The sequence below is a fragment of the Aulonocara sp. 'chitande type north' Nkhata Bay genome, linkage group LG8, assembly GCF_057382095.1.
Source record: "Aulonocara sp. 'chitande type north' Nkhata Bay isolate Kocher_YH1m ecotype deep benthic linkage group LG8, A_spYH_male_GT1.1, whole genome shotgun sequence".
Classification (NCBI taxonomy): domain Eukaryota; kingdom Metazoa; phylum Chordata; class Actinopteri; order Cichliformes; family Cichlidae; genus Aulonocara; species Aulonocara sp. 'chitande type north' Nkhata Bay.
The window spans coordinates 2,191,029-2,213,407 of record NC_141351.1 but is presented as its reverse complement, the minus strand read 5'-3'; the positions used below and the strand labels follow the sequence as shown (position 1 = coordinate 2,213,407).

Sequence of the window (22,379 nt, the reverse complement as noted above, 5' to 3'; positions counted from 1 at the left end):
ACAGTTCATAATTCTTCTCATCTCCGTCAAAAACCAACCTTGCCCATCGGCCACTGGGTTCACCAGCACGCTTATTCATGGTGCTAACTTAGCACGCTAGCCCTCACCGAACACGCTGTACTTTGCGACTTTTCTGGTGGTAAACTTTCCCCTGGCGTAGCTTCAATGTTTTCCTGGGCCCATAACCTGTTAGCAGAGACGGGTCTTCCAGCGGAATCTGCATGAATATTGAAGATACTTATATTGTCTAGACGGAGGAATAATCACACGTGGGGCATCGGCTTTTCACCGGAACAACACTTAGTTTTTATTATTGAACTCTCGCGTGCACTCTGCAGCATAACAGGAAGCATCCTTTCAAAATAAAATCACAACAGATGACAACGAGGGCATACCTATTAACTAGCTCAACAACAGTGTTCATTACTCCCAACTGTCTTTACAACAAGAGTTTTTTCTTACACTGTAAAAAAAAAAAAAGTAAAGAAAGGTAAAAACAACAAAACAAAATACTGCAGCATGAAAATGTTCCACAATGATGGAAAAAGTCACACGAGTCTGTTGTTTAAAATTTGTAGTGTTTGGTCATGCTGAGATACTGAGCTGTGAAGTTCTCTGTTAAAACCACCAGCATACATCAATTCCTGTCACCTGTCAATCTGTTGAACACACCCAGGAGTATATGTAACTCCACACTGTAATAAATTAAAATCTTTAATTTAAAATTTTTGCAACTTTTATAGAAAAACAACTAGCTGTCAATCCATCCACCCTTTTTGTCCACCAAATTATCCTTAATTGTCTCAGCCCTTTGGATCTGTGTTTAAATGTGCACACCACATCAGATGTTCCACCAACCAACACAGCCAACTTCAGTTTAGTTTTTTTCCACTCAGTAATATATGAATTCTGCTATTGGCACCTCTGATTAAGCTGTGTAAGCTAATGTTTTTGTCAAAACTGATTAAAATACCAGAGTCATGCAGTGCATTTCCAGCAGGTCAGTTCTGGTCAAATTATAGACGTCAGAGTCAACATAAGCACAGAGCTCTGCTTTATTTTGGCTCATAACACAGCAGATGTGTTGTTTTCTGTTTTGGAGATAGTGAAAGAAAGGGAGATTTGTGTGTAGTAAAGGCATTTTTAATTGTTCCGCAAACAGCAGCACTGACTTAACTACTGTTAGGTAAGTTTGTGAGGTATGGGCTGTAAAGCTTTCTTAAGTCTCCTGCTTGCAGGTGTCACTCCTCCTTCTCCAGCCGGGGATCTGATTACTAGATCTTAAGCCCTTCTGTTCTCTTCCTATGTACTGAGAAAGCCTGACCTTGGCCTACAGGCGGATTCTTTCCTGCTCACGATAAGATGGATAGCCTATCCAGTGAAGTGCAAGTAAACGAGTCCACACGAGAGAGAACCTGTACGGTGTGAACTTGCAGTGACATGCGGGGGAAGCCCTGCGTAGTGTTTACACTACAGGAGCTGTTACAAGATTCAGGTATCAGAAGCGTCATGTTATCCAAAAGGGCCTATACAGAACAGCTCCGCCCATTTATCTTTCCACGCAAACCACGAGGGAGTGCTCTTCAGCTCACCAGCGGGTGTTTGATGTGTTTTTGTTTAAAGTGAATTAATGAGTTAGAGAAAAGTGGCCTTTGTGAATTGAACAAAGGAAGCAAACGTGAATTATATATATATATATATATATATATATATATATATATATATATATATATATATATATATATATATATATATATATATGAAATATGTAAGGTTTTCAATTTTTTGAATCCCTTATAAACAATGTCAGTGTACAAGCAGAGCTTCTGTTCAGGGTGTTACACTCGGTTATTTGTAACGCACAGTGCAGTGCACCATCTAGTGGTCATGTCTCTAATCGACGGTCACGTGGTGTTGCTCTTGGAACTCTTCAAACAAAACAGCTGCTGGTGGACTTTCACACGGACGAATGGAAAAACATAAAAAGCAACTTTAAGCTTGTATCTTATCATTCTAGTGTAATATTGTATTAGCTCTTACATCCACTAGTGAAATTTTGTATGGAGTGGATCTTATTTGTTGTGTAGCTACTTTCTTTTCTCATTATGGGTAATGGGCTGAATAACTAAACCTCAGTTACAATATTGTGCAAAAGTCTTGAGTCACCTCTTATTTGTTTATATTTTGATACGAAATTGGAATCACATGAAACTACAAAACACATGTGATACACTCTGATGTGAGTTTGCCAGTTATAGCAAGAAATGTCTTCTACCCAGCAACCTAAATGACAGCATTCAGGGCAATCAGCTAATTTTACACATTGGTTTTATGCGTTAGCATATTTTTACTGAGAACACTGAATAAAAGCATTATAACATTTCTTGTCACACATGGACCTCTGATGATGACATAAGTCAGCAATTTGGTTCAGGGTTTAATAACTAAAAAGGATTTACCAAGCACTAAATCTTTTTAGTTATTAAAGGTTTAACAAAAGTATCTTAAACGTAGTGCCGACAACTCAAATATGATTGTTTTTTCCATAATAGCTCCACTTAAAGATGGGCAAAGACTCCAGTAATGACATAATATGCAAAAATAATCCCTCAAGCTTAAAGCTAAAGCAGCTTTAAACACTTTTTTTTAAATACTAGCTCTGTGTGTTACCAACAAGAGGGGATGTTACTATATCTCAAGCAGAAACCTACCTGCTGTTCAAATCTTCTTTTTTTCGTGGGAAAGCAAATCAGAAGAACTTTGGCTTTGACTACTTTTGGACTGAGTCAGTCCTAAACTAGTTGGTATTGAGGGGTTACACCAGGGACCTGTATTAGATAAATAAGGACTAATTTGAAAGGTAAATCATTGCAAAGCTAGAATCTAGTAGATTTAAGAGTAAAAGAAAAAAAATCAGAACTGCAAATTAGAATAATAAGCCTACATTAACAAAAAAATAAATAAAAAAATCCTGCTGTGACAACACGTTCTCACTCCCAAAGCCTAACATTTTACGCTAGGTGACAAATCGTCAACATATTACGTTTTCGGCTACCCACCACGTTCCTAAATGACGACCTCGGGAAAATGAGGAATTATGAGAACCGTATGGACTCAATCTACACATGTTCTTCAAATCGCTTAGAAACACGCTATTTAACATCATTAAAGTCCTGGTTAAGGTCAGGAAAAAGGTTATGGTTAGGGCGCTGGCTGTGATCTGCTTTCAGCCAGAAGATGGAGTGATGGACACAGGAATCTTGGATTCACTCACTGCTCGAGTTCCTCTGTCTGCTTCAAGCACAGACGTGAACTTAGCACATCTTCCACAGCAAGAAAAGCGGTGCAATGCTGTGAAAGCTGGGATTTAAAAGGTCAGACGAGTTCTTCAGTAAGGTTTTATTTTGAAAGTTTCAGTGCGGGTCGGCGGGTGTGTGCAGCCTTGGCACTTTCAGGCAGTTGCGCTGTCGAAACACATCTGGAGAGCGGGTTCGTTATGAATTTGAAACAGGCTGCTTCCTTTGGAAGCGGACAGGATACGTCATAATGGCAGCAGTGTTCATCAGATGTGTCCGCTCCCTGGAATGACATCAGTAAGATATATTTCGATCACGTGTCAGCGTCCCAGAGACAGTTAAGAGATGAAGTTGTAACTGGAGAAGCTTCGTCGCTGTTGTTGGACTGAGCAGTCCGTCAACAGCTGGATGAGGGTTGGAAACATCTGCAGCGCTTATTCCGGAAAATGAAGCAGCAGCTGGATGAATTTGCGCCTCGGTTCCTGAATGGAACATGTCAGGAATGATGCAAGGCAACACCGGCTGTTCTCCAGTCGAGCACTAGAATAACCCTCTCTGATCATTTAGAATAAAACCACTTTAACGTAGCACCAGGTGGATCAGACAGGAATGAGTCGGATTAAAGATTCCTCTGAGGAGCTGCGCTCTCTACCACCAAGACCCCCGAACTTACCTGCAGCTCTCCCAAAAAGACGGTTTGTCAGGCTGGGGAGGAAGACCAGTGATGGCTCTCAGCAGTGAGTATGAAACACGTGCTAACAAATGCGTATTCGTGCCAAATTGTGTTCATGTGCACTTTAATTAACAAGTTGTTCACCTGACCAAACTTTTGTCTGCCTCAGTGCACCTTTACTTCTGTCTTCGTGCTTCCTGTCATTTGATTGTATTGTTAGGCATGCTGTCTGAATGTTGTTGTATGCTGTTATGTATTCAATCCTGATGTGTCCTGGAACTTGCGATCCCTTAAGCCACTGGATATAACAAAGCATGAGGTTCACATTCACACTGACAGACTGTCTGTGTATTTGAACTGTGAACTTGACTTTAATTGTAACAAAAACAGATGATCCATGTTGATTGTTCACCTGACAAAACATTTGTATCCCCAAGTGCAAGTTTACTTCTGTCTCTTTCTTCTGATTTGAATGTTTTGTATTTCATGTAATATTAGTCCCAGTCACTGTGAACAGGAACTGATCGGAAATTTTAAACTTCAAGTGACTGAATGGGGTCATTTTTGGCTCAGTCGTGACATAGATTTTTAAAATTATACACACATGCATTTGTCAGTCTACTTCTCCTATAGCATTTCACAGTTCAGTTTTCCACTTCTTACTTTTTTCGTAGTGTTTTGCAGTCATCCATGGCAAACAGACCTAGAGTTGTAAGAGTGGTAATGCTTTATAATATAGCCATTTACTAAAAGCACAATCATTAAGTGGAATTTTCAGTTTTCAGTTTTCAGTTTTATTTGTCATATGCAAGTTAGCACAGGGTCAACATTGCAATGAAATGTGTTTGACGAGCAGCAGTCACTCAGCAGCATGGTACAGTAGAAGAAAATATAATAAAATATAATAAAATAAAATAAAGTAATAAAAAATAGAAAAATAGTAAGGAGCAAAATATTAGAGAGACGTGGTAAAAGAGAAAAGATGACTAAATATATATGTATCTATAAATATAAATATATGTACACTAGTGATTAAATAAGAAAATCTTGAAAAGAAATATGACGGGGGGCAGATGGGATATTGCACAGGAATGAGCAGCAGAAAATTACAGTATTGCACTTTTAAATATAAATATCAATAACAATAAAGTGGAGTGACCAGTGCAGATTAAACAGAGTACTTGTGAAGCTGCAGGGTAGCTTCTGAGTGCTGTGTTGTGTGTGTTTAAGTGTTGTGGTTGAGGTGTCGTATGGCTTGGTGGTAAAAACTGTTTTTGAGTCTTGTAGTCCGAGCAGACAGACTCCTGTAACGTCTGCCAGATGGTAACAAGGAGAACAGCTGATGTGCTGGGTGGCTCTGGTCCTTGATGATGCTGTGTGCTTTACGGAGGCATCGCTGGAGATAAATGTCCTGAATGGCAGGAAGCCTCATGCCAGTGATGTGCTCTGCTGCCTTCACCACTCTCTGTAGTGATTTACAGCTGCTGGCAGAGCAGCGTCCGTACCAAACTGTGATGCAGCTCGTCCGCAAGCTCTCAATTGCACACCTGTAAAAATTTGAGGTGATGTTGGCGTTCATGCCAAACTTCCGCAGCCTCCTCAGGAAATAAAGCCGCTGGCGAGCTTTCCTGATAGCAGTGTCTGTCTGAAGGGTCCAGGAGAAGTCGTCTGTGATGTTGACTCCAAGGAACTTGAAGCTGCTGACCCTTTCGACCTTGACACCGTTGATGTGGATGGGCTGGTGTTCTCTGACTGGTCGTTTCCGGTAGTCCACTATCATCTCTCTAGTTTTGCTGATGTTGAGAGTCAGGTTATTTTCCAGACACCACTCGTACAGCGCCATCACCTCCTCTCTATAGGCCATCATTGCCTGTGATGAGGCCTATGATGGTTGTGTCATCCGCAAACTTGATGATGATGTTGGACTCGTGTTTAGCAACACAGTCGTGTGTGAACAGGGAATATAGGAGGGGGCTAAGCACACAACCCTGTGGCGTACCTGTGTTTAGGATGAGTGGTGAGGAGGTGTGCTTACCAACTCTCACCACCTGGGGCCTGTTTGTGAGGAAGTTTAGAATCCATCTGCAGATTGGTGTTTCCAGCCCAAGGTCGACAATTTGATGTACATTATTTGAAATTACTATTAATTATATTTAGATACAAATACTTAATGGTAGGTGCACTTGAATAAGTGGGCAACAAGTCAGATTTTGTTAGGAAGCAAAGAAATATTTACACTCTAAGTAAATTTAAGTAGTATGTAAGTAATTTTAACTAATGAATACTTGTTTTCCCACAAAACCATCAGGTAATTGCACACAGCTCAGTTAGGCCATACTTCATATTACTTACAGGATCATTTCTGTCTCCTTTTCTGTAAAATACCTGTAAGTTAGGCAAGGTTATCCCACTCTAAAATACAGCCACACTCTAAAAAGTACAGGGAAATCACACAGTACTTAAAATTACTTATGTAGAACTTAAAATTGTTCTACATATGTAACCACATAAGTTACATTTACTTACCGCATAATTATTTCTTTGTTTCCTGTACAATATGACTTGTTACCTTCTTAAGTATTTGTATGTAAATATACTTCTATTGTTATTTCAAATAAAATATATTGAAATATTATTTAATTACAGTTGACAGGCTGCACTATAAACTGTTACTGTAAGATTTACTTCTCCAGTACCTTGAGGCAGAGTCATCAATTCTACGCTCATCATCCACTTTCTTACATACATCTGTTCAACCACTCATTGACACAGATATCTAATCAGACAGTCACACTGCAGGAACTCCATTTAGCCATTTAGCCATAATTAAGGTGACCTACTGAATTTCAAACTGATCATGAGAATAGGGAAGAATGATGATTTAAGTGACTTTAGATGTGGCGTGGAGATTAAAATGAAAATGCCAGAGCTCAGAGGAGAATGGTCAGACTGCTTTGAGCTGATAAGAAAACCACAAACTGAAATAATAACCACTAATCAAGTGCACAACATATGTAACCTTGAAACAGATGGGTTACACCAGCAGAAGACCACACTGGGTACCAAACCTGTCAGCTAAGACCAGGAAACGCAAACTATAGGTATCATACACAACAAGAGCCATTACAAAAGTATTTCATCATAAAATAAAACGAGGTTTTAAATGAAAGATATTCAGCAAAATTCACCTTGCTCTACAGGGACTTATCCCTTGAAGAAACACAACCATAAAGATGCCAGCAGTGAAGCTGCACTAACACATACATGGACAATGATACTGTCACACTGAAGTTCAGTTCAAAGTTGAAAAAGCTCAGGCAAGTGGTTTTTAATTCAACATGGACACATGAACTTAAGTTTGGTACAGCTAGAGCCTTGCAGTATTGTTGCACACTACTACACACACGACACTATGATGAACTCAGCTACTGGTGCTCGTCTTCCTTTTTTAAGACTATTGGCCTGATTCAGAAGCTGAAGACCAAACTGAAAAAAATGCCACTGCGTATTTCTTCTACAAATAAACCCACATTTTGAGCCGAGAGAACTTGAAGGAGCTTTCATTATCCTCTAATGCAACTGCTTATGTGCAACTAGGAGTGCTAAGATTATCAATCAGACATGTAAAATCGTTTATTTCCAAGTGGTGGCGTAACTGCAGAGAACCTTTGAACCATAATGATAAGTAGCTTAGAGGCTCAGTCAGAAGTAAAGCAACACTTGATTATTTCATTCATGTCCCAAGAGAGCTTGGTGAAGGAAACCAGGCAGCACTGCATTACGGTCAGAACGGTATGTGCCTAGCATACGTGCTGCTTTCAAGAATGGACATGATACTTTATGATTCGATTTGCTTTTTCTGATATCTTTGTTTTGGTTCCCTTTTTTTGTGGCTGATGATTGTCTGATTGATTGAAGACGCAAACATGTCTTCCTTGATCTTGAACCGATGTGATGGCTTTATCAGTCCTCCAGCTGGTAAGTGTTCAAAATGTTTCTCAAACACTCTTTTTTTACTTTTTTATTTAGCAGTTCAGCTTCATCCACTGGAAGTTCATCTGCTAGCAGATCTGCTGAGGGCGTGGCCATAAGACAGCCCTGCAAAAGCCGCATTCGTCGGAACACCCACCGCCTCTCAGGTGTCTTTCTCCGCACCCCCACCTCCACCTCAGGCTCCATGGCACTGACTGCAGGACTCAAGTCATCATTGTCTGTCCACACCAGGAAGGGAAGCAGTACGTCACAGTGACTTTACTTTCTCCCTGCATGTTTACACTCAGGATTTGTTGTGCTAATGCTACAGCTAGTGTTTTTAGCACAGATGACTTGTGGCTCTGGGATAAGTGATGATGTGCAAGACGATGACCCAAATGATATCATCAGAGCTATTTTGGCACTAGTTTGCAAGCGCTTTAGATTAATACCAAAATCTTGCATGCAGGCTGAGCCAGTTTAGAAAATAAAAGTCAGAGTAGCTCTGCCTCTGCTGTTTTCATTTTAATAATAATTGTTTTGATTAAATCAAACAATACCACTAAGTTAAACTGGCTGCATCAGTTGTGCAGTTTGTGTTATAAAGAATATTCATCAGCGGGTCATGGATGTACAGTAAGGGGCTGTGGCTCAGGGTGTAGAGCAGGTCATCTACTATCGGAAGGCAGGAAATGTGATTCCTAGCCAGCCAAAGTGTCCTTGGGCAAGATGCTGAACCTGAGTGAACCTGAGTTGCTCCCATTATGTTCATTGGAGTGAGAATGTGAGATAGAGAGCACCTGGATGTAGAAATAAATGCTAGTGTGATTATATAGTGCTTTGAGTGTTCACGTAGAGTAAAAAAGTGCTATATGGGAACCACTGCACTTACTGTACATTAATTTTCACCATATTTTTTCATTACATTGTCCTTCAATTTTTGGAAAGTCACAAAAACAAAGTGCATTCAAATGCAAATATGCATTCTGAAATTGGTTAAAATTGTTTTGAATGACAATCAGCTAAAGAGAAACTGAGGAACCAGCCTAAACTGCATCAGTTAGCATTAAACTTGTTTTACTGCATGCTTTTTTACTAATGCTCCGTGAAGGGGGACCTGTTATACTTTTTCAGGCTTCAGGCTGTTCTATCCACTCAATTTCTGACAGTTTTTCTTCTACTCTTGGCTCTATATGATGTGAAGATAGAGTAGATATACCGAAACTGGCCCTGAGCACAGAAGCCCCACCAACCTTCTGTTCAAACCTTTTGTTTTTTAATGGGCAGCAACTCAGAGGAAACCTGACTTAACCTGACTTCAAGAATGAGGTTAAAAAAAAGTAAATATAGTATTTACTAAATGTGAATCATACAAAGCTACTCTAGCAGAGTTAAGAATAAAACATGGGGCTCCTTTAATAAAAACTAATTTTTGTAATCACATGTAAAAGTTTGGCCTTTCATCGATAATACCAAACCACAACTGAGTAAAGCATTAAACCTTCCTTCCCTTTCTGCAGTGATCTCTGCAGATGCTTTAATTGCAGGAGACCCATCTGAGCTGTCCAATCAGATAACTGCCCCAGGAATCCTGAAGATCTTTGGAAATGAAATCCTGGAAGGAGCTCACTATAAAAGCGTCCTCGCCACCACGCACTCCAGTGCAAAAGAGCTCGTCAAAGAGGCCCTTGAACGGTGAGACCATGTGTTATCTGGGAACATGCGTCTGCCTGCCATATGTGCCTGCTTTGTGTGTTTGCTCATGAGCCTGGCTGAGTTATGTATATCCATATGCTTCTTCTGCTGGAGCGGAGTTTGTATATCAATGCAGTCAGAATAGTTTTATAGACTGGCTATAGTGCCTGATGAAAGGTTAGCGCATTTACGTTTCTGTGTTTAGTATTGTATATTTCAGATGAACAAAGTTGGTATGACCCGTTGCTCTGTTTGTTATAACTGCAGTATAGTGCACACAGGGCCACTGAGTTAGTATTGCTGAAAAGGACCAGAGAAAACCACAGGCTTGTGTTAAAGACGGCCAGTGTGGCCCAGCTCCGAGGCAGCCTCTAGAGAATCAGTGTCTGTCAGCGTTTGCTTATATTTCAGCCAAAAAACATAATGGGATGATTAATGCAAGCGGTATTCACTTTGTAGAGGAAGGAGTAAATCATGACTCTTTTCTCTTAGTGAAAATAATTCTCTGCAGCAGTGACATTTAAATATGCCATTACTACTTTATGCATTTAGTAACGGTTCAGCAAACACTCTCAAATAATTATTTTTTGTGTAATGAAAACAGGTTTATTGTAATATTCATAAGATACTGCTTTGACTACTTCAAAGAAACAGAATAAAAGGAGGGTCTGTTACATCTGGAAGACAAATGTGTCAAAGCTGCATTAATTCCTTTAATGTTAACCATTGACCCATTACAATATGTAAAGTTAAAAATGGTGCCAACAGTGAAGAAACCACTAAGAATCACCCCTAGTTTCTACAGCTTCCATCAATTATACCAAACATTTTAGCCTCTTGGAGCTAATTGTTGAGTTTCTAACAGCCTGAAGCATTTTTTACTTGGTTCACTCCCAGCAAACCCATTTCCAGCTCTTAAAAACCCACTACATGCACGGCAACAAAGGCAGACATAGTTAGCAACTAGCTGGCAAACAAAGTTGGGTTTTAGCATCTTTAAATACAGATATTTCCCTCAGGAGCAAATGGAAATCGAATTAAAGCCCAAAGTAAAGTGAATATTGGATTAACATTCAACAAGCAAGCACAAAACAACTCTAAAGTTAAATATTAATTCTGTTGTATGGACAAATGTGCAACTAGTTGCTAAGAAATCTATGCACACATAATAGTTTGTCAATGATATGGTAGATTTGTATGCACTCTACATAAAAAGATGAAAAAGTGAAGCAGGATTAAAGGCTTGAAGATTCAGTTAACAGGCAGTGCTTGCTAACATTAGCAGTAGCATAATGGCTTAGCAAACAGTAAGTTAGTCAGTTTGACTTATTTGACCTTGTGTTTGTTTGTCTATGAAGGTTTATCAGTCAAAATTATATTGATAAATTGTAAAGTTAGTACAGTACTGTAAGACGAAGACTTTCTTTTAATTTGTAAGTGTTTTTAGCAATAGAGCTCCAGATTTTCTAAAGGTCTTTTAGTTTTTCTCTTGACGTTAGCTGCTGATTCAGTCCCGTCCTTGTACCTGACATTTTCAGAGGAATGTTTTGGGTTTTTTATTTTACTTACTTGTTTACCACTTAACACTGATAAATGAATCATTCAAGCACAAAAACTTATCTAATTCAAGGGATGAATCAGTGTTGTGTCTACACATTATAGACAACTTAGCAAAGAACAGTAAAGTTTGTTACTAAAAGCTTGTCACAAGCACACAATTTGTTCCCATTTTTTTTAGCTGATCCTACAAAAGTGCCGAGGATAACAAAATCTAAGGGGCATAAAATTTTATTTTTGTACCAACAGGGTAGATTCCCAGAAATATATTAGCCTGAAAATTGACATATCTCAGCATTATGCAGTGTGTCCTTAAAAAATGTTGAGGAATGTTTAGTGATGGATGAAAGCAAATGTGCCAGATGAACATTATCTAAAAGTCATGTTCTTAAGAAACTGGAAAAACCTGAAACAGGGTCAGATAGATGCATTTCACCCCCTTCATTGAAGCCTCAACAGAAAAATTTTCAGTGGAGAGCTCAAAAAGTGATTCTTAAGGAAGGAAAGGGGAAAGAAAAGACTTAGACATGCCAAATTATGCAAGAATTAAACTGAAAATCAATGGCAACGGGTTTTAGGGGGTGATTAATCTTGTCAAAACTGATGAAATTATGAAAACAGATGCTTTAATTTCTTTCTCAACACGTGAATAATACCAAACATTTTACCAATGCTATTAGCAAACCTGAATAGAAAAACAATATAATCAGTAAATTGCTGCACTTCCTTTCCATTATCCTAGTAAAGTATAAAGAAATTTATTGCACTTTTACATAGTACTGCATGTAATGTATATAAACACTTATGTGAAAGCAGTTGCTTTTGGTGATGAGCTAATATTGCACTCAAGAACAGTCTCTCTCACTTGTTCAGAGCATTTAAGCATTTTTGAGCTCAGTATAAAGTTTTGCAATTTGCTGTCACTTCTTTTAAGAAATTTGTTTCTAGACACAGCAGAAGGGTGTTTTACGCAAGAAACATTTAATAAACCCACTGTGAAGAAACAGGCATAGTTAGCTGCTAACAAGCGAACATAAACCTTGAGTGCTTCTGAATGTAACGCTTCGGTCTCAAGAGAATTAATGATATTGTCCAGGAGAAATTCTCAGGAGAAATTTTGCTGCCTACTGTTTTAGTGCTCTGTCTCTGGGTTTGAAAGGATGATAACATGGCTAACTGTGATCTAGGTATGGCCTGAGAAAGGAGGAAGCGGAGTCCTACGTTCTCTGTGACACCATTGGTTCCATTAGTAATCATCCGTGGAGAACAGAAGGTTTCCGAGTACTGGGCGACCATGAAAAACCCCTCCTCCTGCAGTCGCTGTGGAAACCCAGAGATGGTTTGGCAAGACGATTCGAAATCCAGAAGAGAAGTTCAGTAGAGGAGAAGACATCCAAAGAGAAGGATACCATCACTGCTGGTACGCTATAGCCACAGGGCAATAAGGAGTTATCGCTGCACACTATACCACATCCTGAACCAGGGTGCATGCCCTGGAATAGGAGTCTTCACCAGTAAATGAAGCATTGTCAGTGTTAAGCCCAGTTTTAAAGTTCTCACAGTAAAAATGTGGTTTGTTGGCACGTTGTTGTTCCAGTGAAAGTAGGCCAAGCCACATAGGCCAAGCTATATTTTAATAGGTCTACTATTTCTTTTTTTCCTTTCTTTTCAATTTCTGCTGCAAATTTGGGGATCACATTTGCTCTCAGTTCCATTAAAATGTTCTTTAAAACTTTAAATGTAATTGATGTCGCAGACACACTTGTTTAATTAGATTTCTTCCAGTGACACACCCTATCTTTTGTACTTCACTGCTTGCTGCAAAATGCTGTAAAAGATTTACACTGCTACAATATCTAATTGGCCTTACAAGGGATGATGTGACACCAGAACTTTCCACAGATACCTGACACAAACACTCCGTGGTACTGTAACAGCACTGGCTGGACTATTTTCTACAATCATTTCTACTAGGGGCCCCAGCTGTGGTTGACACAGCTGTGTTCGTAGTGTAAGACTGTGTCCTGTTATGTGTTTTGCTTTTATGAATGGCACAGCTTGTGATGGCCTTCTATCGGTGTCAGCTTGTAGATGCCTGCTGCGGGGGTGCCGTTTTTTCTTCTTTTTTTCCATGAGCTCTCTTTCTTTCCACTGAGGTCTGTTTCCTGTATGGTGCTTCTGTGTTCATCCTGGCATAAACACACCATGGACAAATGACCGAGGCTCACACACACCTCACCTTGCTTCAGGAAGAAAAAAAAGGGTGTTGCTCTATCACCACATTCCATTAGCCCTGAGCTCTGTATATTTTTACTGCAGCTCAGTTTGGATGTAGTTACAACGCTATTCCCAGCTCTCTTATTTGTTTATTCATCTCCCTCTCAGGTATCAATGCTCAGGCTCGTAAGCTGCAGAAGAGCCGCTCCAGAGTGACCTCCACCCTCATAGAGAAAACCATGAGCCGGAGCCAGAAACTGTGGAGGAGCAAAAGTGAGATGGACCTCTTAGAGACCAAACACGACACAGATCACGAAAAACGTGTCAAGGATGAAAGCGAGTGCCCGAATCAAACGTCAGTGCAAAGCTTTGAGCATCCAGAACAGAATCACATTCACAGCCTTGCAGCTCCCTCAGAGGGGGCCAAAACAGAGAACCTCTGTCCGTCAAGGCCGAGAGGCGAGCAGGAAGTAGAGGAGTCGGAGAGGGAGGAGACAGAGAGCAGCGACGATAACACCACACAGTACTCTATTCACCCTCCTCACGACTGTCCATACCTGCTACTGCTGCAGGGCTACAACCCCGCGCAGGTATCATATCCAAACACACGCTCTGCATCTGACCCCGAAAAGCAGTTTTCCAATCATATGTCAGCAGCAGTAGGAAACAGCAATGCCTGTCAGTGCTTTGGCTTTTTATACATGTTCGAGTGTTGAAATCGTCCATTTAAAGAGTTTAGTAGCGGGTGAGTGGTGTTTTTATATGATAAAAAAAAAAACTAAAAAGACAATAGTGTACGTTTAGGGAATGGTCTATCTGATGTCAGTTTTATTTTTTCTGGCAATTTGCCTCTTCGGCCAATAGGACAAGACAGGAAACATGCAGAAAGTGATAATCAAACTGAAAAACTTTTGGTTACACTGTGTACTTTAGCTACTGTTTTATTTACCTCACCTTCAGAACCTTCAGCAACAACCAGGTCATTATTTATATGATCGCACTAAAAAGATGTAAACTAGCAGTGTATTTTACAGTGTCATTGCATTAGCATTACTGATGCACACAAGCTGAATTGGCATTAAAGTGTCATGACAATTCAGCATTTAAAAAAATGGTCCTGTTCGTAATAACTACACATGTGTTTTTACTTACTGTGTGGAAGTTTGTCCCGGATGCTGAGTTTGGGTAACACTACCAACTGTTCACTCCCACAAAAGAAACAAAAACAAAAAATAATGGCAGACAACAGTATTGGCAAACTCATTTGGTTATTTCCCTTAAATTCTCTTCTTAGGCTTTGCCACTGTTGATCATCTGCATCTGTTTGGGACTTGAGCAATCTGCATTATTTTTATCCATATGCATGGCAAAGATGTAACACTCCTCATTTATCCTGGTCCTGGACCAGCATGATCACTACATTGACCCCCCCAAAGGGGCTCACCTCACACTTCCTAAATATAGCCTGTATGTATAAGATGGACAAGGCCACTGTGAGGTCACCCATTGGTTAGTGAGGTCTCATTCTGAAGCCTCAAGCAAAGCATTTTTCTTGTGTCCCTCTTGGAGCTTAAACCAGACAATTCATTTCGCTTTATATTGTAAGGTAGATCCTACAATAATACATACAGAGAAAAACCCAACAATCATATGACCCCCTATGAGCAAGCACTTTGGCGACAGTGGGAAGGAAAAACTCCCTTTTAACAGGAAGAAACCTCCAGCAGAACCAGGCTCAGGGAGGGGCGGGGCCATCTGCTGTGACTGATTGGGGTGAGAGAAGGAAGACAGGATAAAGACATGCTGTGGAAGAGAGACAGATAAATAACAACTATAATTCAGTTGAGAGAGGTCTGTTAACACACAGTGAGACAAGCCAGTAAAGAACTGTTAGGTAAATGTTTGGCAAGCTTCTCAAACCCTATAATGTTAACATCTTAAGATGTTTTGAATGGTAACACTTTCTAGGATTAGGATTAGGAAACTATACTTTTTTGCAGTTGGCCAGAATGGATCTTAACATTTTATCTTGTACTCATAGTTACATTTTCACTATAACAATGATTCTGTTTCCAGTGTTGGGGGTAACGGAATACATGTACCGGCATTACGTATTTAAAATACAAAATATGAGTAACTGTATTCCATTACAGTTACTGTTTAAAAAGGTGGTTATCAGAGTACAGTTACTTTGCGAAATAAAGGGATTACACTGCGATCTTTTCCTGCTTCATATGTTAGGCTATGCCCTCTCTATTTTTGGTAATTCCACGCCGGTGGAAATGCAAACAAAACACACATTGAGAGGCCCCGAGATTGAGTCTGTGTCTCAATCTCGGGGCCCATGCCACCTCTACTTGCGGCCCGCATAATGACGTGAAGAAATATTTTTTTAAAAGTATTATTCAAAAAATTATTTAATATGAAGGCAATAGGCAGAGTGTTACAGCCATAGCATGTATGGAACATGTAAATATAATAATAACCACTGCAGCCAAAAAGAGTGCCTGACGAACCCAGTTGTAAGTAAGCTATTTAGACTCGACTGTACACTGTGTTCGTGTTTTCCTCCAAAACAATAACTTCCGTTGGAGCAGCCTTTCAACGCCTCGCTCTGTCTCTCGTTAGCAAAGTTGACCCAGACAACAAAGTAAAGCTAGTTTTCGGCTACGAGCCCGACATGGAACCCGACATATTAGCCAGAGGTCTCTTTACTACGGTTCGCAGCCGCGGGCCTGTTTTATTTACGCGCCGAGTAATTTTCTATACGAAATCGCTGCATAAAGTGCAGCCTCAACTAATGTCCACCCTACTGTTACTCATTTTATATTAAGAGTATTCTGAATCCAAAGCATTCAGAATACGTTACTCTCATTGAGTAACACAATGGAATACGTTGCTGTGTCTTTTATGTCAACTGCTGAGCATGCTAACTTTTGACTGGAATAGGCAGTTTTAGCTTCAGTCTTTTAGCACCATGCAGTTTTCACCAGACAATTTAATGCGTTGTTAAGTTGAAATGCATTTATATAAAATTCATAGAACGAGAACTTGCTTTATCAGTTAGCTAGGTAGATTCTACACTTAAAAACCGCTATAGTCAGTCAGTAGCTCTGCCTCTGTTAGGTGTGGTTAGCTAAAACGATGAGGTATAATTTTTGGGCACGACTCAGCTAACGGTAAATTTAGACTGCTCTACAGTTTTAGCTGCATGTACGTTGTTTTCAGCTTCTTTAAAAAATATTTCCATATGCAAACCATTACATTTTAAAGTATAGTGTTACATGTGCTGTAAAATCCATTGTTTTCTTAAGTGAAAGTGAGAGGCAGCGGAAAGAATCATTATTGTGAAGGTCAGTGAACAGCACGTAGAAAAACTGTCAGTATAAAAACACTGTTCAGGAAACAGAAGAAGACAAGCCTGGCACTGCTTCCTGACTGATTACCAGTGGTTTTTTAACGGTGGCCAACAGCCGCACACATGCAGGCACACACACACATACACAGATTCTGCAGTGCTTTAGCTCTGCGTCACAGCTCTTTCCCAAAATACCCTTCATAAGAATATAATCATGTACCCCCAAGATATACTATTATAAAGGTTTAAAGAGTTTATTTGTGCATTAATTCAGCTTTAATCTGTCCAGTTGGAAAACACAAGCATCACAAGGGGAATGTCAAACATAATAATCTCTACACACTATGCTTGCCACTCACTGGGGCTAATAAAACATTGTTTGTCTAATCCGGCTTGGATCTAGAGTTTAATTCCAGTACCTCCACATGATCAGACTGCTAAGCTTTGTTTGAGGGAGACTGTTACATAGCTGATGGTGGACTGACGTAATGCACTAAATTCAATCTTTCTTTTTGTTAGTGATTAACAAAAGGGCTAAAGTGTGTAGTTGTGTCTCCAGATCACAGCACTATCCATAAAATGAACTCAAGCATTACAAAAGCACTCATTACTCAGATTTGAGCCTTTTTTTTTTATAACATTTTTTACTTTTTTACAGACCAAACAAAGTCAAATGGATGCAGTCTGTTAACATGTTGCAGATATGTTGCTGATTAACCACAGACTGTGTATATAAGATCGATGTAGCCGACTTCACGTTACCCTTTGGTTTGTGAAGTTTGCAGCATGTGTCAGATCAGCATCATTAACTCAGTAATGCTACCACATGAACATAATGGCAGTTAGCTCAGTGGACACAAATGTGTGAGGTTTGAAGTGTGTGCTTTTCTTTCTTCTGCTCATAATTTTCTCAAGTTTTTTTTAATTGTTGTTTTTTTCCACTGTCTATATAATTGGCAAATAGACAGAAGAAAATGATTCTTGAATGCAAACCTATTACTAGAAAGTCTAACAAGGACATTCAGGCGCTATTTAAGAAGCACCTTGAGCTGATGACAGAGTAACATCTGCAACATCTGTTCAACTTTAATTTTGACGCTATTCTTCAACCGCAACTAGACTGCTGCTGGCTCTTCAGTGATTGATATGCTTTCTTAAACTTGGGCAATCAGAATATGTATTTTTTCTTTTTTATTAAAGATACAGTGTGTAAAATCTTTTCTTATCCCTCCAAATCCCCACAGGAGCGCTCGCTGCCATGTATTTTTAATGAATTCATTCCGAGTTTGTGAGAATGCATCAGTTTTTTAGAAGATGTACATATACACTAATCAATGTATATTTATGAGTACAACTGTCTTTTTTTCTACTAAATAATGTCAAAAGATTACTTACTGTACCTTTAAATTGTGCTCCCAAGTCTCTGCAATCAAGGTACAAAGAAATTAATCAGACAAAAATAAAAAAAATATATCAGTTTTTACCTTCTCTAAAATATAGGTTTAGCGTTAGCATTAATAGTAGTGTTCCACCTACGATGACTTAGACCTCAGAGGTCTGTCTGGAATGTCTATGGCATTCACACCAGTAGCAATTTGCTTTATTGCTGATGGTTGGTTGATAGCGGACATTCCAGACTTCGATTTCCTGGATAACTGGATAACCCTCAAATATATTTACAATCCTGTCATATGGTAATTAAAATATGGTTTGAGCTCAGTGACAGTCACTTCCGTTGCTCGCCTCAAAGTTCAGAAAAGTTGAACCCTACTGAAGTCACTGAATGTCACAGATTTTGTGTCAGCACAGATTTCCATGTTGGCCTTGCCTGTGTGGACACACCTTTCTGTTACTAAATGCTGTTTTTTTTACCACTGTTTATACTCAAGTACAGCATGCTAGCATTCACTGTGCAGACACTTGTCATTGAATTGTATTAAGCAGATCTTTGCATTCTTGTTTTTTAGCTTTCCTACTATCACTAAATCCTCTTCAGGCAACCATTCATAGGCTATATTAGAAGTATTGGAACCTGTCACTGGATCATTGTGCAAGTTCTGATTTGAACCAAAACTATGATCCATTCTAAAGCTTTTGGTGCTTAAACACAGCATGTCTTTATACTGTCTTCCTTCTCTCACCTGAACCGGTCACCATCTTAACCAGGCTCATGGAGGGGCCCCCCCTCCATGAGCCTGGTTAAGATGGAGGTTTCTTCCTGTTAAAAGGGAGTTTTTAGTTCCCACTGTTGCCAAAGTGCTTGCTCATAGGGGGTCATATGATTGTTGGGTTTTTCTCTGTATGTATTATTGTAGGGTCTACCTTACAATACAGAGCGCCTTGAGGCGACCGTTGTTGTGATTTGGCGCTGTATGAATAAAATTGAATAGAATTGAATTAAACCAAGTAGATCTGGAAGTTAAATGTAATCAAAGAAGCAGGTAAAACCAAAACAATAATACCAAAGTAAAAAAAAAATAAAAATCTCACATGGGAGGTCAGGTAATCATAATGCTTCTTTATATACTAAAAGAAATTCTTTGAGCATGCCTGAACAAAGCACCAGCAGACAACGGCACTGTACAGGGTGGAATACATTTGAGAGAAGATGAGATATAGTGAACTCTTGGTGATTGTTTGGTAACTTGTCATTTATTTCTTCACTCAGGACTTTGTAATCTACCTCCTTGCCAGCCCAAATATTGTTGTTGGTCAACAAAGCGGTCACAAGGAAGGGTCAAAGGCTGATATCCTTCTCTTTGCCGCTGATATTCTTCCGAGACACTGCTACTTCCTTCGCCACAGCGCCGTTGCACCCACCGTTCTCTGCCCGCGTCAGGATGCCGTGGTCACTAAGAATGGAAAAGGGCTGAGAAATGAGGAACCGCTTTGCTCTGGTGATATTATTGGGTTGGGACAGCACTACTTGTTTCTTTTCAAAGACCCTCTAGCTTCAATGCACAAGGTAACGGCAGATTACCTTCACAAGAACCAAAATCTTTTACTTTTAATCAATTTGGATTTTTTCTTAAGTGCAAATCCTGCTTCATGTTTCATGTTTCTTGTTTCTTTCTGGAAAATGAAGGAAGTGATCAGTGATGCTCTTGAACCCAGCCTGTCTGCCGCCTCCTGGACTCTAGGTCACACCACCTCTGCAACTACAAGCGAAAAGATCCTCTGTAGCACCTGCATCACCTACCAGAGCCCAAACTGCAAACTGCCCTTGAGCGGAGGGCCTCCATTTCTAAAATCACCTGAAGGCCACAGTCTGACTCTTACCTATGCAGCTGAAGACGAGGACATTATTGTGAAGGAGATTGTTGCTATGGGGAGCAGTAGCAGCATCAGTGGTAGACCACCATTGACTGTTGCATTCCTGTTGTGCATGTGTGTTCAGTATTCATCAGTTTGTCTTCAAACGTCAGACCTACGCAGGCTTCTGCTGCGTATTGCAAGTGGAGTTCAGAGTGCCATGTGGGTGAGTTGTAGTAACAGACATAAGGAGCTCGGCCACATTTTAAAGTGGAGCATAACAACAACAAGCAAAAAAAGTTGCTCCAGATGTGTTCAATGTCAGGAAATCAGAGATTTCATGTTTAAAAAAGGATGTGCACAGGTTAATATTTAAAGAGATCCATAGCTGGTCGCCATGATGTGCTTACAGTCTTTTTCAATCATCTGCTTCACTGCTAACCAAAGGAGAGGTCACTTTCAAGTGTTGCTGAGTGCATCCAGCACGAGCACACCGAGACCAAAGAGAAAATGTCTGCAGGGAGAAAATCAGGCTTAAAATTCTGTTCCAAAAGTTAATTTCCCAAAGCAGAACTTTCTTCAGGGAATCATTTCTTAGGAACTCAAACTGCTGTTCACTGTAGCAACCAAGGACTGAATTACTAAATTAAGTTACTATCTGAAGAACAGAGAAATACTGTGTTATATCCCCCAGATGGCTCTGGCTTACAATTTTACCTATTGCTATTTTAAGTCACTCCAAAACTTTTAATCTTGTCGTGCAGGAGCAGACCAAGGAGCTGGCTGCAGTTCAGCCTGAAGTGTAAGCAGAGCTTTCTTTATTTCCCCGACACTAATTATATTACAGTTCACAGAGAACACTGCACAGCTTTCCTCCTGTGTTGCAGTCTCAGGTGCGAAGGTTCAAACCCAGAAGACCCCACTCTTCTCTGCCTTCAAGAGCTGATCCCTGGACTGCACCCCCTAGTGGTGTGGATGTCAAACAGCCTGGAGCTGCTGCAGCTCATTCAGCACCAGCTGCCTCTTATTCTGGAGTGGAGGGCCCGAGAAGAGGAGGAACAAAAGGAGGAACCAGAGAAGGAAGATGATGAGAGCAAGGAAGTAAAGAACTTGGGTTAGTTGTTTAGGTGCTGTAGAGAGCATGTAACCATGATAATAATGAAAGAGGAGCTATTCTGCTTGTTTCCAACTCCGGATTTTTATTCTTGATCTCTGCTGGCATAATTTAAAATTCATCATATTCCTTATTTATCTTATGCTGGGCAGTAGTGCAACCAAACAGTGCAAAATTATGAAGCACAGTCCACATTTCCAACCATATGATTACATGACATTTATGCGTTTCTGAATGTATACCTTTCAGTATTGTTAGAGCTTCTGATGTCCTGCGTCCGTTCAGCCAGCGAAGAGACGATAGCTGTCCTAGAGGAGGTCATCATGCTCGCCTTTCAGCAGTGTGTGTACTACTTCACTAAGGTAACAGACTACTATCAAGGAAGTGACTCAGTGGTGCGGTTTACAAATTGCTGATTACATATGTCCTTGGTTTAACTGGAAGGAAACGATCTGACCTGCATAGACAACTTGTAGATCATCTGGTCCACCCATTGCAAATGGCTGAGAATAAAGAGCTTAGTTAGCATTCCAGTAGCTTTCTAGCAGACAGAGCAGCAATGCTGCCAGACCACACTGAGTGCATTGTGACATGGGAGAGAGGCGGGACACCAAGGGCCTTTGTGTGTGTGTGTGTGTGTGTGTGTGTGTGTGTGTGTGTGTGTGTTAGCAAGGAACCATTTCTTTCAACTTTTTATTTGTAGAGAAAGGACTTTGTGCACATATTCTCATGCTAACAAAGTTTCAAATGTCTGTATGATGTGACAGTTGTACTAATGAAGTAATGAAGACCTACTTTTTTTGCACCCTTTTAGCTTCCTTTTTTTTTGGTTTTCAAGCTTTGTAGCTTTTCTCTTCTTTTTTTACTCTTTCTTTCTTCCTTCTTAGTTTGGATGTTTCTTGCCAGTGAAAACACACTGTATTCCAGTAAGTTAGCACCTTGTTAGTAAACTATGATTCCACCTTGAGCAATAAAAAGGCCAGGTTTCCCAAAGGCAAAAAAAAGAATTATTAATTCAAATATACAAGTGAAATGTCTGTATTGGTATATGGTTGTCTAATTTTTCTAGAAGTTTAAGAGTTAGTCAAGCTCCTTTCCATTATTTATGCTAAGCTAGGCTAGTTGTCTCCTTGTTCTAGGTCCAATTTTAGTTCCTAGACTAAAGACTGATGTTCATACTTATCTCACAGTAGGAAAACTAGTAAGCACATTTTGCCAAGTTCCTGACACTAAAGGTAAATCATT

The 22,379-nt window shown here is 39.9% G+C and overlaps 2 protein-coding genes across 2 annotated transcripts in view; one reads left to right on the top strand and one right to left on the bottom strand.

The window, feature by feature from the left end:
- The first annotated feature begins 3,537 nt into the window (after positions 1-3,537).
- The window catches only part of LOC147322816 (ras-associating and dilute domain-containing protein-like), a 34,844-nt gene continuing 16,002 nt past the window's right edge, over positions 3,538-22,379 (top strand). Inside the window, exons 1-10 of the mRNA XM_086302765.1 lie at positions 3,538-4,033; positions 7,999-8,204; positions 9,462-9,636; positions 12,381-12,613; positions 13,579-14,000; positions 19,437-19,733; positions 19,854-20,246; positions 20,785-20,822; positions 20,908-21,134; positions 21,384-21,496. Coding sequence (XP_086158891.1) covers positions 3,906-4,033; positions 7,999-8,204; positions 9,462-9,636; positions 12,381-12,613; positions 13,579-14,000; positions 19,437-19,733; positions 19,854-20,246; positions 20,785-20,822; positions 20,908-21,134; positions 21,384-21,496 — 2,232 coding nt within the window. The 5' untranslated portion in view covers positions 3,538-3,905. The remainder of the gene's footprint in view (positions 4,034-7,998; positions 8,205-9,461; positions 9,637-12,380; positions 12,614-13,578; positions 14,001-19,436; positions 19,734-19,853; positions 20,247-20,784; positions 20,823-20,907; positions 21,135-21,383; positions 21,497-22,379) is intronic.
- Positions 4,552-6,228, bottom strand: LOC147322817 (uncharacterized). The gene has a single exon (XM_086302766.1). The coding sequence runs from the start codon at positions 5,834-5,836 to the stop codon at positions 5,195-5,197; it is 642 nt and encodes a 213-aa protein (XP_086158892.1). The 5' UTR covers positions 5,837-6,228; the 3' UTR covers positions 4,552-5,194.